The sequence below is a fragment of the Eurypyga helias genome, unplaced genomic scaffold (genome assembly GCF_000690775.1).
Source record: "Eurypyga helias isolate BGI_N326 unplaced genomic scaffold, ASM69077v1 scaffold6973, whole genome shotgun sequence".
Taxonomy (NCBI): Eukaryota; Metazoa; Chordata; class Aves; order Eurypygiformes; family Eurypygidae; genus Eurypyga; species Eurypyga helias.
In genome coordinates, this window is record NW_010241786.1 from 194335 (window position 1) to 210660 (window position 16326).

The 16326-nt window shown below is 40.4% G+C and overlaps 1 protein-coding gene across 1 annotated transcript in view; it reads right to left on the reverse strand.

Moving 5' to 3' along the window:
* SORCS3 (sortilin-related VPS10 domain containing receptor 3) overlaps positions 1–15498 on the reverse strand; it is a gene marked incomplete at its 5' end in the record, with an annotated part of 80522 nt that extends 65024 nt beyond the window's left edge. Inside the window, 2 exons of the mRNA XM_010148859.1 lie at positions 2321–2410; positions 15380–15498. Of these exons, the coding sequence (XP_010147161.1) occupies positions 2321–2410; positions 15380–15498 (209 nt within the window). The remainder of the gene's footprint in view (positions 1–2320; positions 2411–15379) is intronic.
* Between the last annotated feature and the right edge of the window lie 828 nt (positions 15499–16326).

Genomic DNA, 16326 nt, shown 5'->3' on the forward strand with positions numbered 1-16326 from the left:
CAGCAAGAGCTGTTAGTTTTAATATCAGAAATTTGACAGTGCATTTTCTCAGTATTCTTTTAAAGCAGGTTCATGGAAATTATTTCCAGGATGGTGATGAGTACTGAAGAACTCCATTCTTGCCACTGTTGTTGAACAAACTAACACTGGTTCAGCTAGAAGCAAAATCACTGTGGTTCTATGGGGACTTCATTTATCTATTTGTATCTATTTAAAATTTCTCCAGGGTGCCAAGGAGCCTTGATTAATTTCTTGCACTGTTTCTGCATCAAGAAACCATAATTCTGGAAGCCTCCCAAAGGACAGAGTGACCTGATTTGGGGGAAGAATATATGGGGGAAGATCAGCTCAATATTCCCATCCTGCCTAGGAGGCAACAACCTTCTGTGAGAGGTATCTAGATGAAAAGTTAGGGTTGATTATACGGGGATATTTCTAATAGGCTTAACATAACCTGTCAGCATGGGATGAGGATAAAAACATTTGAGGGCTTAATTCTGTTCCGGTGAGTGCAATCAATGGGAGAATTGCCATTTCCCTCAATGAAGGAAGACTAAATCAGGAATTTTGTTCTTGTTCAATAGCTCTAATTCCTCAGAGATTAAGTACATGCCCAACTTATTCCAGCAGTGTGAAAATAAAGCAAAATACCCAATGACTTCAAACTGTTTTGACCAGTTACAATGGAAATATTGCATTATCCTATTGCCAGCCTCACATATGTACAAATCCAGCAGAGTGCATAAATCTACAGCTGACAGGATAGTTATTACTGTACAGCAAAAATGTTCTTCAACTGAATAAGGGCAGCATAAACAAGTCTCCTTTACATGGCTAGGAGACTTTCCCATGACTCTAGCCTAAAAGTACTGTCAATTTTTAAATTACAAAAGTATCTCTGATTTTACACTATATACTTGTTCCAAACCAGGGCCACAAACAAATCTGTCCTATAACAGGCCAACAACCTGTGACAACATCAGTCAATAAAGCAGGACAATCATAGAGCAGTCATTCTCTCTATCCACTTGTCTTTTTAATGAGGGACGGCTTTCAAGGACAATCCATAAGGTGAGAACTTAATATTTTTCTCCTGAAAAATGGCAGCAGGGTTTCCAAAAGTTGGTGTGCGGTCAGACATTTTGACTCCCACAACAGTGCCGTGGAGGCAAACAAGTGAGACTATATCTGTGCTAGGTAGGTGTCAATACACTGTGGATTGTGATCAGCCCAAATGGGACAAAGTTGAGGTGCAACACTAGAAGTTTGAGATGTACATTTCTCACAGCTATTAAGTTTTCAGATTCAAGTTAAAGCAAATATGCCATATCTACTAGACTGCAGTTATCACCCACAGATATCCAGTCCACAAGGCAAATCTAGCCAACTATTTTACAATTATCCCACCAAAAGTTTCACTTCTGGAAGGAAGGGGAAGGTCATTATTGTTGATTATCAGTCCTCTGTGACAGTAGCCTCAACAACCATTCTGAGGCTTCAAAGCGCAGCAGTGGTGTCACCTTCTCATTAGGCTACCCAGAATCTTGCATCCAGCCGAGGCACTGGAAAGGTTGGTCCTTTTTATTGTACACAATCCCAAGCAATGACTGCACCATGGAATTTGAATATTATTCCAGGGACATATTCTCCTTGCTGAGGCTTGCACTGTTTGATCTGGTAGGAAGCTAAGGCCTAAGAAGTAAATCCAGGCACAGTTGTATGAGAAGTACTGACTTTTCTCCTTCCCAGTTTTGCCACTCAGTGTTAATCTTAGGCCATCTCAGTCATCTCCTAAGCAGCACACACATCTGTGTGTCCAAAGCATCAACAAGTCACAACTTTTAGGGAACAAACTCCAACTCCATGACTTCAGCCATAGGATGGGGACAGTGGAACTGTATACCTTGTGCTTCTTTCATTGTATGGATACTGCAGTAGTGCCCAGCATCCTAACCATTTTCCAGGGTCCCCAGTGTCACAGCCAGGCTTCCAGAGAAATCATTAATAGAGAACAGAGTAGGACTGGGGAAAGGTGTTCATGGAAGACTTATCAAGAAGAAGTTGGTTTCAGCTCTATTTTCTGAGGTACCTGTTCGTTCCCATTTGCTCTTTACAGATGAAAAAAGAAACGATTCTTCCTGAAACACTCCCTAATCAAAGGCAGGGAGAGGTTAAGATCCCAAATCCATACTTAAGAATAATTATTCAAGTAGCACAACAAATGGAGCTCCCAAAGAGGAACCCCACAGAGGTGCTCCACCACTGGACAGGCTGTACTACTCAATATATTACAGTTTACGGTCATAAATGGTGCACTCACCTTAGGAAGAGAGTATTTGGGCAATTTAATCTGTGCAAAAGGCTCCCGTCTGTATGACACATAGTAATTTGCTCGTCCACTAGTTGTCACCTGTGGAAACACCAAAGAAAGAGAATGATGTCCTTTTCAAGACACCCTATGCTGACACCTCTAAGAGGGTTTGAAAAACATTTTTTTCAGGTAAATTTCTATGACCTGCACAGCTTTCCCTAAAAGCATCTGTATAACTCCAAATAAATCTCAGACTTGAGAATGTTGGAGCATTATTTATTTAAGCTGTGCTATTGAACTTTGCATTTTGTCTCTCATGCTTCAAAACCAGCACGATTTCAACATCTAAGGAAAAAGGGAAATGTGGGTATAAAGTTTAAGGTCCTGAGTGGAAAAAAGAAGATGATCTAGTTTTATCACAAGGTTCCAGCACAGCTAACTTGGGCAAGTCCCTGTGCTTCTGTTCCTCTCCTGTAAAGAGGAGATAATCTTCCTTTCCTCTGCTGCTTCTCAGCCTTGTCTGTTTGCACTCTAAGTTCCTTGGGGCAAGAGATGTCTTCCAACAACCTTTTACGGTGACTAACAGCAGAGATCCACACTAGCACCATTTAATGCAAACAGTCAATGCAATGAATGTACTCTTGGAAGGCTGGAACTAAGCTCTTAGATGTCTTTTGTCACTATAAAACTGGCTTTACTGAAACCATACTGTGTTTGAACGAGGATGTGGAGGGGGAACTGACAGACATCCAAATCTGTGGTTTTATGGACTGAATGTGCTGTAAAGGCTACACATAAATGTCACGCATCAATGAAATCTAGCCCTGATAATTTCTGAAGTATGGGATTTTAAACCTGTCACTAGTCGCTTATTCTTGCTGTGGGTGTTCTTTCTAGCACCATTTCAGGTCTGGCTACAACAAGGTTTACGTCAGTGAAAACCCTACGGTCTGCTGTTTTGGCAGTCTTGCAGGTTTTAAGATAAAACAATACACAAAGCACTTCTCTATGTCATTTGTTGGCTTCTTAAGTTTCCAATAAAGCTAACAGAAAGGTCCCAGATTCTCTTCTAGATATACCTCCTTTTATCTGACAGTGATATTTCAGAATAAGCCTACATGTAATATTGCTATAGCATCAATTATACTCTCAGTAATATCATCACCTCTAGGTAGTAGCTTTCTTCCCTAGAGAAGCTACCATTCAAAGGACACAATATTTCTGGTCATGAAATTTGATATCAAATCAACTCAAGATAAGGCTTTTCTATTGACACGCTGAAGAACTGGAGAGAAAAGAAGGTTTAGAAATAGGACAGGCTTCTATACTAAGAATTCTCATTCTGCCTGTTTGCCATTTTTACCTGTAAAGTTATCACAGCTGCATTTAACACTCCCAACATTAAAAAAAAAAAAAAACCCAAACCAAACAAACAACCACCAACCATTATACTACACACCGTATAAGAAGGCAGAAAAATTAGCTATATAATATCAAACAAACTCTTTACAGACAACATATAGCTAAAGTCAAGGGGAAACACATACAGGAAAATCTGAAGTGATTTGTCTATGGTCTCAAAACAAGTCACTGGCAGAGACAGGGAAAGAACATGAGTCACTTGACTCTCACTTCATGTAAAGTGCACTGTGGATTGGCACAGCAGCACTTTGGGGTCCTGCTCTCCCGCTGTGAGGATGGCGAAGGGGCCGAGAGTGTTATTTCCAAAGGATATCTTTCACATCTAATATTACCATATAGAGTTTTCACAGGAGAGAACAGACTATACAGTTGATTCATGCTCAGTCCAACTCAAATACACAAATTCATGTTTGCAATATCATATAATCATAGAATAGTTTGAGTTGGAAGGGACCTTTCAAGGTCACCTAGTCCAACCTCCCTGCAATAAACAGAGTTATCTTCAACTAGACCAGGTTTCTCAGAGCCCCATCCAGCCTGATCTTGAATGTTTCCAGTGATGAGTCATCCACCACCTCTCAAGGCAATCTGTGTCAGTGTTTCAACAGCAAAAATTTTATCTATCATCAGCTGTACAAACTTTGCCCAAAGTAATGCACAATTCTAGGTCATATTATCTACGGAATATTTAAATATCCCATCTTCTCTGGGTGATAGTTCTGATCTCCAGTGGAAAATCCAAATTCTCAAATGATATCAGTTTGCCCCATGAACTCATTTTACATCAGTTATGACTTCAGTACCAGCTCATTATTTGCAGCAGAGTACAGAGAGGACTGAATATGTCCACTGACTGGTAAGGACCCTGGGTCCAGCTGGTCCCATCCAGCTCTTCTGATGTGCTGAGATACGGTCATCTACTCATCTTTAAGATGCAGACATGAATGTTTACATACATTGTAAATGCTATGATGCCTAATTAACATTGGGAACAATCCACAATCTTAAGTTAACGACATGAACATAGTGGGAGAAATATCAAGGGGTGATCAACTTCCCTCTCTGTGCCAAGACAGGATCTACTCCAAGCCTGTCACACTCAGAAGATTTTACATAGTTTTTTGGCTTTATGCCACTGCAACCTGATACCTGGAGGGTTTTGGGTTGGTTTGTTTGTTTAAGGTAGAAAGGTAGGATTCAAACACAGTTCAAGTTCACTATACATTAGCTAAACTCCCTTTCAGTCCTCTACCTGGATTAGGTCACCTTGATAAAGGTTTAGAAATAGAAATCTTTGTGGTCTGTGGTCTTTCTGAGCCAGTTAATACGAAGCCACCCACAATTCTGTTGGCAGGAACTGTGTGAAGCTTTTCCCAGCCAGAACCTCATCTTTGCATGATTTACATGCACAGCTATAACAGTTCAAAAAGATTATCAAGCCTTCAATAAAGTTTTGGCAAGCACTGTGGTAGAGAATGAATTTTGGAAGGCCCAATTTAATTTATTTTGATGAACTTTTCCTTTTCCTATGAGCAAACTCTCCAACACTGTAAATCCCAGAGATTATGTGATAGTGTTTTGCCCTCTAATGCCTCCTTTTAGTTCACGTTTGATGAATCTCACCCAATTATTTGCTGTGAGCTCATCTGTCAATGCTCAGTACAGAATTAGCTGGGTTTGTCTTTTTCCTCCTCCTCTGCTAATGACTGGTTCGTTAATCTGTTTTTTGGGATTTCTGTTTTATGTGTTTAATTGGGCTTCTGGCCAGTGGAAATGATTCCTTTGGACAAATGTGTTCTTCATTAAACACATCTGTTTTTTCTAACCTGTGTTCTTTCTTCCTCCCTCCACTCATCATCTATAACTTTTCTTTAATACTTCCACATTTTATTACCAGACAAAAGTCTGGTCTCACTTCTATCAGTTGCCACTTAAGAGAAATATGAGAAATTTCTCTTTGAAGCCCTGAAAATTTCCATATGCTGGCTCATCCCCATTACTGACCTGCAACGGGACAGAGCACATCAAATGTAGAAGATGGTAAGTATTTCAGAAGGATGCAGAGAGTTATAGAAAATCTGCCATAGAATCCATTCATCTCCCTAATTTCTGTGACATGCCTAGAAACACACGAAGCCATTTCTCTTGTTAATGATTTAGTGTAATTCCTTAAGGACATATTTTGTTTCTCTTTTTTTCTTTCTTTGTTAATTTATTTATTAAAATTTAGCTAGATGTTCTGCTCTACCAGAAAAAAAACCCCACATCATCTAAAAGAGTTTGGAAAGCAAGCAGAATGAGTTAAGAGGTCCCAGAATATAAAGACATCCTAGATGATATCAGGAACTGCAGTCCACAGTGTACCAGGCTTCCTTCTCATCTTCCTGGCTAGCTATCTCTGGGACCCATAATCTCTAATGCAAGGCAGGTGTTGGTATAAGAAACATGGAACTACTATATCTCTGAAACAACTCGTGGCTAGGCAAGATCCCCCCTGCCTCCTGCCACTTGAAGAAAGCCTAAAGGAACATGCACTGATACTGACAGTAGAACACGATATATATAAAGATATTAGAGGCACAGCCTTGGTGGAGAAACAGAGACAATGAGCAGATAGCAGCCACTTTCTAAGCTAGTGGATAAAAGAGAACAGAGGGCTCTTTTCTATGCCGTTTATCAGCCTGGGTGGTTTACAATAACTACCACTTGTCCTGCATCGTTACTGGAATGGGTCATCTACTTTTTACACTGCTGACAATGTTCAAAGCAAAATTGGTAATAGCACAGATCAACCCACAATAACCAGATATGTTTAGATGTTTGTGATTCCTGTAATTTACCTCCCACTTCAAGCATAGTAAATGGCAACTCAGTCCATCACAGAACCAAATTTTAAACATGCATGTCAATAGTAAGAAGTTGATAGTACATATTTGATTATTTTCCATAAATCCCTCACTTTTTTTCTGAGGTGACTTCCTCTGCTTGCAGAGTTCCCTCCTCCCCACTAACATAAAATGAATTGGCAGAAATTTGAGAAACACTCTAGCAGTGTTGTAACAGCATCCTGGATTTGTGTTCTCCACCTCCTCTATAGGATGCCCTGGCATCCCTCCTCACTGCATAAAATCTACTAAATCAAAATGTGGTTTAAAGCATGGAGGAGTTAAGCAGGCAGGCTACTCGACTCACACCTTTAGCAAGTCATTTTGGTGTTCTTCAGGGACAGCTACTGTCTAGGCCTTGCACAGATCTGGCAACATGAGGGTTGAAACGTTGTGCCTCCTCTCCAAAACCTAACCCCAATGCCAGTCACAAGAGATTCAGAAGATGAGGAAGAACACATCTGCACGAGCCTACTGTAATGTTCTTCCTTCTTGATTATATGCCATGGCCAGGACAAACCACTTCCAGACATTTCTATGTAGTGAGGTTCTCCACTGCCCCAGCATAAATCACATCAAGACAGGTACCATCTAGTCTGAATTATCCTCCTGTGGTTTTCATTAACATCTCCTGCACAGTCATTAAAGCAATACACAATTATTTCAGTGTGAGGAGATATGTGTCTCTATGCAGCAGAGGCATGCGGGTTGGTGTTTCTGTGTGCAAAGCACCCTCAAGCTACCTGGTAAATTAAACAGGTTTTGAAAACATGACACTTCTTAGAGTGTTAGACCCATCACTGAAATTTGCTAAGACAAATACTGTCCCAGTCCTTGTACACTTCCATCTCCCCTCAGAGCTATGATGGCACAGCTATAGGACAGGGTAATCTTGAGTGAAAATATTGGATTTTTTGTAAAAGCAACTCCTGCAGAAAATGTGCACCAAAATAGGAGCCATGTTAGAGCTGCAAATGCACATCACCCACACAGAAACCAGCTTAAGAGAGGAGCATAATTGTACGCATTAAATCTCCTTCTGAAGAATTTCAGAGGAAACTTATAATTCTGCCAAGGTAATCCTTTACTTCTTCAGCTAAGGGACGATGCTGATAAAGCAGACAACATGAGGGAAGGGGAGAGAGTGATAAAAAAGTACAGCACAAAAAGCCCAAGAAACAAACTACCTAAATAAATAAATAAAGGAAAACGTTAATCATTTTTTATCAACAGATTTTTAGGTTCAAGTTCCAAATCTGATAACTGGCACAGCAAAGATGAAACAGTGCTAGAAATGGATGAAAAGAACCCATCAGTGAATAGGAAAGTAGCTAACTACTTACTGCCTGTCTTGCTTTAATAAAAGCTCTTTACTAGCACCTGGGATGCACTTTCTTCCATCTGTATGGATTAATTTCCCCCACTGGAGTGCTGTCCAGCATTTTAAATAAGGGCAAGAGAAGATCTGCTGTAGCAGGCATTATTCACCAATAAAACAGGTGTAATCATGTTCATCATTTAAACGTCTTCATCCTATTAGTTTCATAATAAGCTTTTAATGATTTCTTCAATAAAAGACTCAAAGACTAAACCCCATAAGTTGGAGAGTGCTCCATTGTCCCGCCAAGCCGTTTTCTCTACCATCGATTGCAAAGATAAAAATCAATAGTAGCTAAGCAGGGTGAAGTTAAAAATAAATTGCACGGATTGATTTCTGTTAAGACCTTTGGCTCCTAGTTAAAAAATGGAGGAGAGAAATTTATATTTGAACATGGTGTATTTAGCTTGTATGAAAATAAAGAGAAGGCTTTAGACCAGGAAATCAGAGTTTAATTTCTCCCCTCCTATCTTGTTTCACTGTTGAGAAATTTCACTTTTAAAAAAAAATCAAAACCCTAACTTTTTCCTTTCTTTATTCATGGGGAAATTCACTAGTTATTTAAGTTAATAAATTGACATCTTCAGAACCGAGTTCAGTAATCCACATGAATTGGCAGAATCTCAGCTGCAGCTGCTGGTTGAAGTCTACTCACCTGATAACTGACTTCGATTCAGCAAATATCCTAATATAGCTTGGCCTTAAATACCCAATAAACTTGAAACATATGCTCATGTCCTAGTAAACATAAGCACTTCTGAGTTTTGCTAAACAGCCAAAGTTACAACCATTAATAGTAATAAACTATTTGTCTGAGCTAAGCTTATGTATATTTAGCTTATGGAATTAGGAATTATTTTTTCTACTATAAAGCCTTAAAGAGAAATATGCCCCCACCCCAGTTCTAAAGCTTTAAAAAAAACACATTTCTGGTTTTTATCAAGCCTAAAATGTAAAAGTTCTCATAAATATATCCACTTTGATAAGAATGGAATTTGATTCAGATTAAAAATTTAAAAAACGCATTTCCTACAAAAGCCATTTTCCATCAAACTACTTCAGTTGAATTTTTTGGACACACTCTGACAAAACTCCAGGCATCCAAAAAAGGCAATATTATACATAGGTGCTATAAGAAGCTATCAGTGATTGCGGGTGAATGCTGACATCTGCGTATGTTTTAAGGAGATTTTGTGATGCAAAAGAAGACTGAATTGGTTCAACAGCTTTTGGCAGAAGTGTTTGCTCCTGTGAGCCAGAGGAATTATTCAGATGTGTGTTGTAAGAGCCCTACTTAGCTGCACCACACAACATCTGGAGAAATGCTGGATTTGCTCATTCTCACTCCGGCTAGTGAGCAGGCTGAGATGCTGTCCTGCTGTGCAACTTGCTGAATTAATCCAATGTCTTCTAAGTGCAAAACTACTTCAGAGGGTGAAGGAAAGCCATACACATGATCAGTATCAAAGAGTGTTTTCACTTAAACTTTTCACTTTCCACATGGAATTCTTGCCATCTATAAGAACTGCAGGTGCTCCCACATTGCTGCATGTGCAAACTGATTAACTACCATCGTCTGCTCTTAAATGGAACTGCCACAGATCCCATCTCAGTCAGGAGATTAGAAACCACAGCCAAGACTCACTTTCTCTTCCCAGCTCCCCTCACACTGCTTCCTTTCATCGCATCAACCTCAAAAAAAGCCAGGGCAACCACCAGAGCAGCTTAGCTTTCTGGATGTGGGACCATCACATGTCCCAGGACAACCTGCCACGAAGGAATGTGGAGTCAAGAGAGCTGTGCAGTTCCCAGGGCTCCCAGGAGACTGAATCACAAAATGAAATTGCATGTAAAGCTGCCAAGAAAGCTTCCCAGGAAAAGAAATGGCAGGAGGGACCAGCTGAGAGACAAGACCCTCTTATGAATTTCAGTCTGCAGTTAAACACCTTGATAAATTATGCCATAGGACTGGCAAAGGGAAGGGGCACCCGTGTTCCCAGACTCTAAAGGCCTTGGAAAGTGATAAAGTACTGCCTCTCAGCATGCCTGTCGGGATAACAGTGCAAAGAACTTCCGATTTAAAGTGGGAATGGAGCAGAGTCTAAAGCCAACAGCCAACCCTTTTCAAGCAGATCTTGCAGGTGTCATTCCTTGCCCTTATGAGGTGAGACCATCAGTCAAAGGCAGATTTGAGAGTGTGCATCTCCAAATGCATTTGTTTGGCCTGCTAGAGAGAACAGGCACCATCCCCAAATTCAAACCAAGTATCAGCTTCTAAATCTCAGAGGAGTCTTCCATGCCCAGCAGCTTTGTCACTGTCATGGAAAGCACTAAAAGTCCAAGCTACATTTCAGATTGACTTCAGCTGCGCTCTGCTGGTATATCAGGGTCTGCACCATCCCAGAGAAAAATAAAGAAAAAAAACCCAATCAAGATAGGTATGGATCACCTACCCACATTTCTCTGCACTGACTTACAGCCAGTTCAAATCAAAAAGGCCAACGTTACCCTGAGGGTCTCCAGACACTGACAGGGACAGAAGCTCAAGGGAGTAATAGGTATAGTATTAACTGGATGCTGAACTACACTGGTATGACTTCTGGGAGGAAAGCCACACACTGAAGGGTTTACACAAAGAAAACCCAATAAGATTAATAGGGGGAGGAAACATATTTGGAGACCTACATCTATAGCTAGGGAAAAAAAAGAAATTACAATTCTCAGAGACCAAATCCTTCCTCAAGCCCCTCAGGATCTCATGACTATGTCCAAAAGCTTATCTGTCCCTGTTGTAACCCCACCAGTTTCAATCTCATAAAAAATACTACCTCTCCTTGTAAACTTTGTCTCACTTAAATCCTTAACCCACCAGCGTTAAAACAGCAGCACCACCGCAGTCTTCATGGCAAACAATCTGAAGAGATTCATCATTATTCTCAACCCCCTCTTGATACCTAGGGTTTTGTGTGAAAACACAGGCTTTACATTGGTCTGCAGCAGCGTGTTGGGAATGTCATCAGTCCCCAGCAGCAGCCAGGCTCAATCAACACAGGATTCCAGGCACCTAGCAGAACCACTGAGCTATTGCACCTGGGATATCTGGCACATTACCTTTGGGAAACTGGGAAATTTACCTTAGCAATAATTAGCTCCCTATGGCAGCTGTAGGTCTGTCCACAAGAACACTGCTTTCTGCAGAAACCACTGTCACACAGCAAAGCTGATTTCCAGTGAACACACTGCCTTATTCATACACCCTTAGGAGTTCTCAGACCACAGATAAGCAACACTGTACTGAGGCTTTCTTGGCCCAGACTCTCCTCAATCCCTGCAATAAGTGATGATATTTGCTCATGCTTTCTTGCATTCAGTGAAAAAATTTCATCTGTTGGCAAGGAAACGTACACAGATCATTCCTGTTCTTCTTTTCAGTCTTTAAAGAACTAGGCAGCGCTGACGTTGTTTGTTTACTTATAGGAAAATAACAAGTTTTTCTCCAAACAATGCTTTCTCACTCAAAACAGAATTTCCTGGAAAATAATCCCCATTTTCATTAAAGAGTATTGCATTTTAGATTCTTCTCAGCAACCTGAGCAATTATATTAGAAACCCTGATACAAGACTTGCTTGAAAAATATTTTCCCCAGAATTTCCTCTGTGATTTATTTTTACCACAGAAATTTTCCAAAATGTCGATAGACTAGATTAATGCATAAAACAACAGAATATCCCTGACCCCTGGGTCTTACAACATAAACTCTGCATATGAGAATACCACGGCAGTTCAAGTGATTGTCAGGAAGTCAAATCTTACAGGCAGTTGCAGGTTATCTCTGTACCTAAGTTTAGAAAGTGATACTATCTCAGTAGCGAGTACTCAAAGCCACCAATAAGGAAAGGGGTAGTACAGCCACAGAGAATGTCACGTTACAGCTGTAGAGAAAGAATGGGCTCCGCTATGGCACAGCTCTATCAATGAACACAACTGACACTGACCTTAATGGCAAAGTTGCTCATTAAATTAGCTCCTTTTTGGTAGAGTAAACAAATTCAGACATATTCCAAGGTTTGGTGGGGTTTTTTTCACAAATAAATGACCTTCTCTGCAAGCTGTATGAATTTTAAGTATTAACCATGAAAGAAGATGGTGATACTGGCTCCTGGTTACATCAGAGCTGTGAACTGAATGAAAACTTATACACACAACAGAGGGCAAGATTTTCGCTTAATGTACCAATTTATGCTGAATTATCCAATCTTAGTGATGTGCTAGACATCCTTAAATAACTATTGATCAATCACATAGAAAATCAATCAATAAATGCAGAGTGATCACCTACTGTTTTATTCATAAGAATTCTCCTACTCTCTCTTAGTAGCTATTTAGTCCTTCCTTCTTCATTACCTTTTACATTTTTCATCATGTGCTATGTTATTTATCTCCTTTGCCTGGTAACCAGTTCCTGTCTTTTCAAACTCTCTCCATGGACATGTTTTTTCAAGCATAGAATCATTCTCGTTTTCTTTCTTTGCACTGCAGTTCTGCAAGATCCTTTCAGAAGTGCTGCCCAACAGTATTTCCACATGATAAGGAATCATTGATTTATAATGACACTATAACATTTTCCTTATTCTTCTTTCCCCTATCCATGATGCACCATAGTATCATGTTTGCTTTGAGTGCACAAATACACAGGTTAATGCTTCCCAAGAATCTTACACTATAGGCCTGTTCATCAACTTGATCAGAATGGATATTCACTAGTAAATAACTGTATACAGAAAATCTAAAACTTCGATAACAATAGCTGGGATTCATCTTGCCTAATTTTAGTTGTCAAAAAGTTAGGGGTTTTCTCTAAGCTACACTTGGGTTTCTTCTAATATTAATGATAAAGGCATATTCAGAGAGACCCATCTCATCCTGCAATAGGTGCAATAAGAGAAGATAAGTTGCCTCTGAAGGATTTGATCTTTCCACTCACTTTAGAGGAACACAGACTACCATCTTAAACTAAAAAATCTACTGGTTATAAGACAAAAGTTAAGACAAAGTCCTCCCTCTACTCCAAGACATTACTTCTGATTTGTACCAGCACAGACAGACCAGAACTCATGCACCCATCTTTTATGCCGCTATTAAACCTCACCAGGTTCTTAACATTTAATTTTATATTTATGTATTCATTTCTGTCTCGTATTTGAAATTCAAAAGAGCTAGCTCCTGTATTTCTGTCCAAGATTATCCAGACAGAATGATATGCATGTGACATAGTGCACACAGTGAATCTGAAACATCCCATAATAGGCAGTTACATCACATGGCTTGTGAGACTAATGCATCCAGGACCTATCAGTACTCCTACATATGTACTGAGCAAACACTCTGCATCGCCCATCGACCACGTGCTGGACACGGTGGATTTAACACACCTTTGGCTCAGAGAGGTGTGTGCTGTGAATCTGAAGCGTCTGCATGTTACTCAAGTATTACATGGAATCAATCCATGCCCAGTGTCTGCAGCCACTTATGACAGGCTGCTGGACAGTCAGAAATCCTGTAGGTGGGATAAAAAAGAAGGGAAGTGATAGACAACCTGTGAAAGGGAGAGTCTCCTGCCCAAAGCAGCAGCAATGTTCAGTGTGTATATTTAACATTTTTTACAAGTGTGGGTATATGATTTTCACTTCAAACACCCATTAAGCTATAATAAGGGGGTAGTCAAGGCATTTGAAGTATTACATATACACACATGTATTTGTATACACACAAACACACACACCCTTTTTTTTTTTAAACTGAAGTTATTAACAGCTATCAGCTTGAACCGCTAACTGATGCTGTGAGGCAGAGGAATGCTCACACTAAGCAGGTGACCTCACTGTGAGCCCACATTTCTAAACAGAGCAGCCTCATTTTAACACAGATGGGAGCTGTGGAATGAGAAACATCTGTAAAGCCTCATACTAGACTTAAAGAATGTGATGTTCCACAATACCCTCAGCCACAGGCATAAACCACCAGATTAAGAGTCTCTCTCTAAAATACTCCTTGGAGAGTAGAGCATTTAACGACCGGAAAGTCATTGCCTGTAGTCAAATCATGACTTACTACATTGCTAAAGCTACATTGTCAGTCTCTTCTAAAAATGGGTCTCCCCATGATGCCAAAGGAAGTGGTAACAGGATGGTTTGAACGGGAGAATGAGAAGAGCTGTGGCTCCCACAGCAATCAGTCATCACCAGAGCAGCAGACACCCTTATTCACAGGAGTACTTGTCTGCCAGTGAAACTCAAGTGCCCGCAGTTTATTTACATAGTGCAGTCCTCCCAGGTCATATGGATCCAGTCCTCCACTTAATTCCTGCACAGAATTATCAACTTTCCCACTTAAACTGCCATTTCTAAGAATATTTCTCAACAAACAGAGCAGAACGTTCTTATAATTTTGATACATTCAAGAAAAATGTTGCCCCAGTAAGTAGCACAGGAGCTTAACACAACCCAGTCTTGCTCAAAAAGGGAAGCATATGTTTTTTCTGTACCACCTGGAAACAAGCTTCATCTCATTCCCCCTCTTCAGCATTGGTGACAAGCAATTAACATTATCATGTCAGTAATCTCTGTGTCTCCTGAGCTTTCTATGACCTGGAATCACTGCAGCCTGTCTCCCAGTTTTCACCCAAATGGCACATCTTCAGGAAGTGTTCTTCCATACCATACTATTGATTCTCACACTTCCACAGGTATGAAATGGTGAGAGATGGCCTTGTTCCACCCAGCCCATGTATTCTCAGCAAATCTCAAAACCAGGTAGTTTCTCATTCAATTTCTGACACTTTCTCCTCACCTCCCAAATCATCATCAACTAGCTGACAAATTTGCAGCCATCTTCTACTTTGAAGTTGCCCTGTAACATCTCCTTCCAGGCTCACTGCTATTTTACCTCTTACTACAAATCTTTGTTCGCTCCATTACCATTACTTGTCTGTCAAATCAGCATAAACCCTTCAATTTTTTTAAGATGATCACTCGTTCCTTTCCTTTGTTCTTCTCTGTTCTCTCCAATTCATCGCTAGCTTCTTTGTGTTTTCCAAGTAGCCACAACAATAGCAAGTTAGAGCTTCTGTGAAACCTATGGACCTTTATGATTACTGATGAATGAACTTTCAAAACATATCAGATTCACCATAAGTGACAAGCAGAGAGATCAACTGTTTTATCCCAGGCTGCTCTGCCGATCAATAATAGGCAGATATAGACTTCCAGCCCTTATGACTTGCAGTCCCATGCACTTGTCCTAGGAATAAGGCTCCTCTCTTGCACAGAACTATTACCTCACACAGGCAGAGTTCATGTCACATTCATATCAAGTCAACATACCTGGATGAAGATATATTCATCCTGAACAACGAGGGAGCTGATGTCAATGGAGCGTGAAAATGGCCCACTCCTTTTGGTCTCCGAGCACTCCTGGATCCGACAGGTCAAATAGTGGGTGTCTGTAATGGGAGAATATGTACATATGAGAAATGCCCAGGTAGGGGCCTGTTGTCTGAAAATGTCAGCAGCAGCTCAAAAGAAGGTCCCTGAAAGGAAGTCCTAACCTCATCTCTAACTAGATAGACATTATTGTATGATCTAACTTCAGCCTTTAAAAATGTAACTGCTCTCTGGAGTGAAGAATTCATCACACTTCCATACCCATCATTCCCTTCCCCATTGCACAGACATTCCTCAGATGTGTAGAGTTCCAACCATAAAAGGAAGGTACAAACCATAAATGCATCAGAAAACTGATGATGAGACCATATGGAGCAGAGGAAGATTTCAAAAGCCACACAGGTAGAATTTATCAATTCCACTACCCCTACAGGAATTACACCTCCATCCTTCCCTTGATGACTGGTTTTAATTGTGGTAGTAACACACATGGAGAAAATAAAGCCCAAAGCAGCACTATTAGGTTTAACTTATTTTGCTGTGAAAATGACCAGCATCTCCCAAAATTAAGTTTTTATAGCCAACCTGGGCTAGGTATGAAAATTTAATGGACATGAAATAGCATGACATGCTGAACAGCAGTTATATGCACTGCAAGAGGCACCAAATGCTTCTGTCTAGAGAGAAGGTGAGAAGGCCGTCACACTAATGGGATGACTCGTCAGTCCTTGGCACTGCTTGAGAGAAGGAACAGGACTGGGAAAAGAACATGAAGAAGACATAAGACAAAGGAAGACATGCAGAAACCTGCTCAGAGTGGCAAGAAGAGATGTGCTCACCACCAGTATGTTGTCAGGGGTTATAGGGGATTAAGCATTATTTCACTC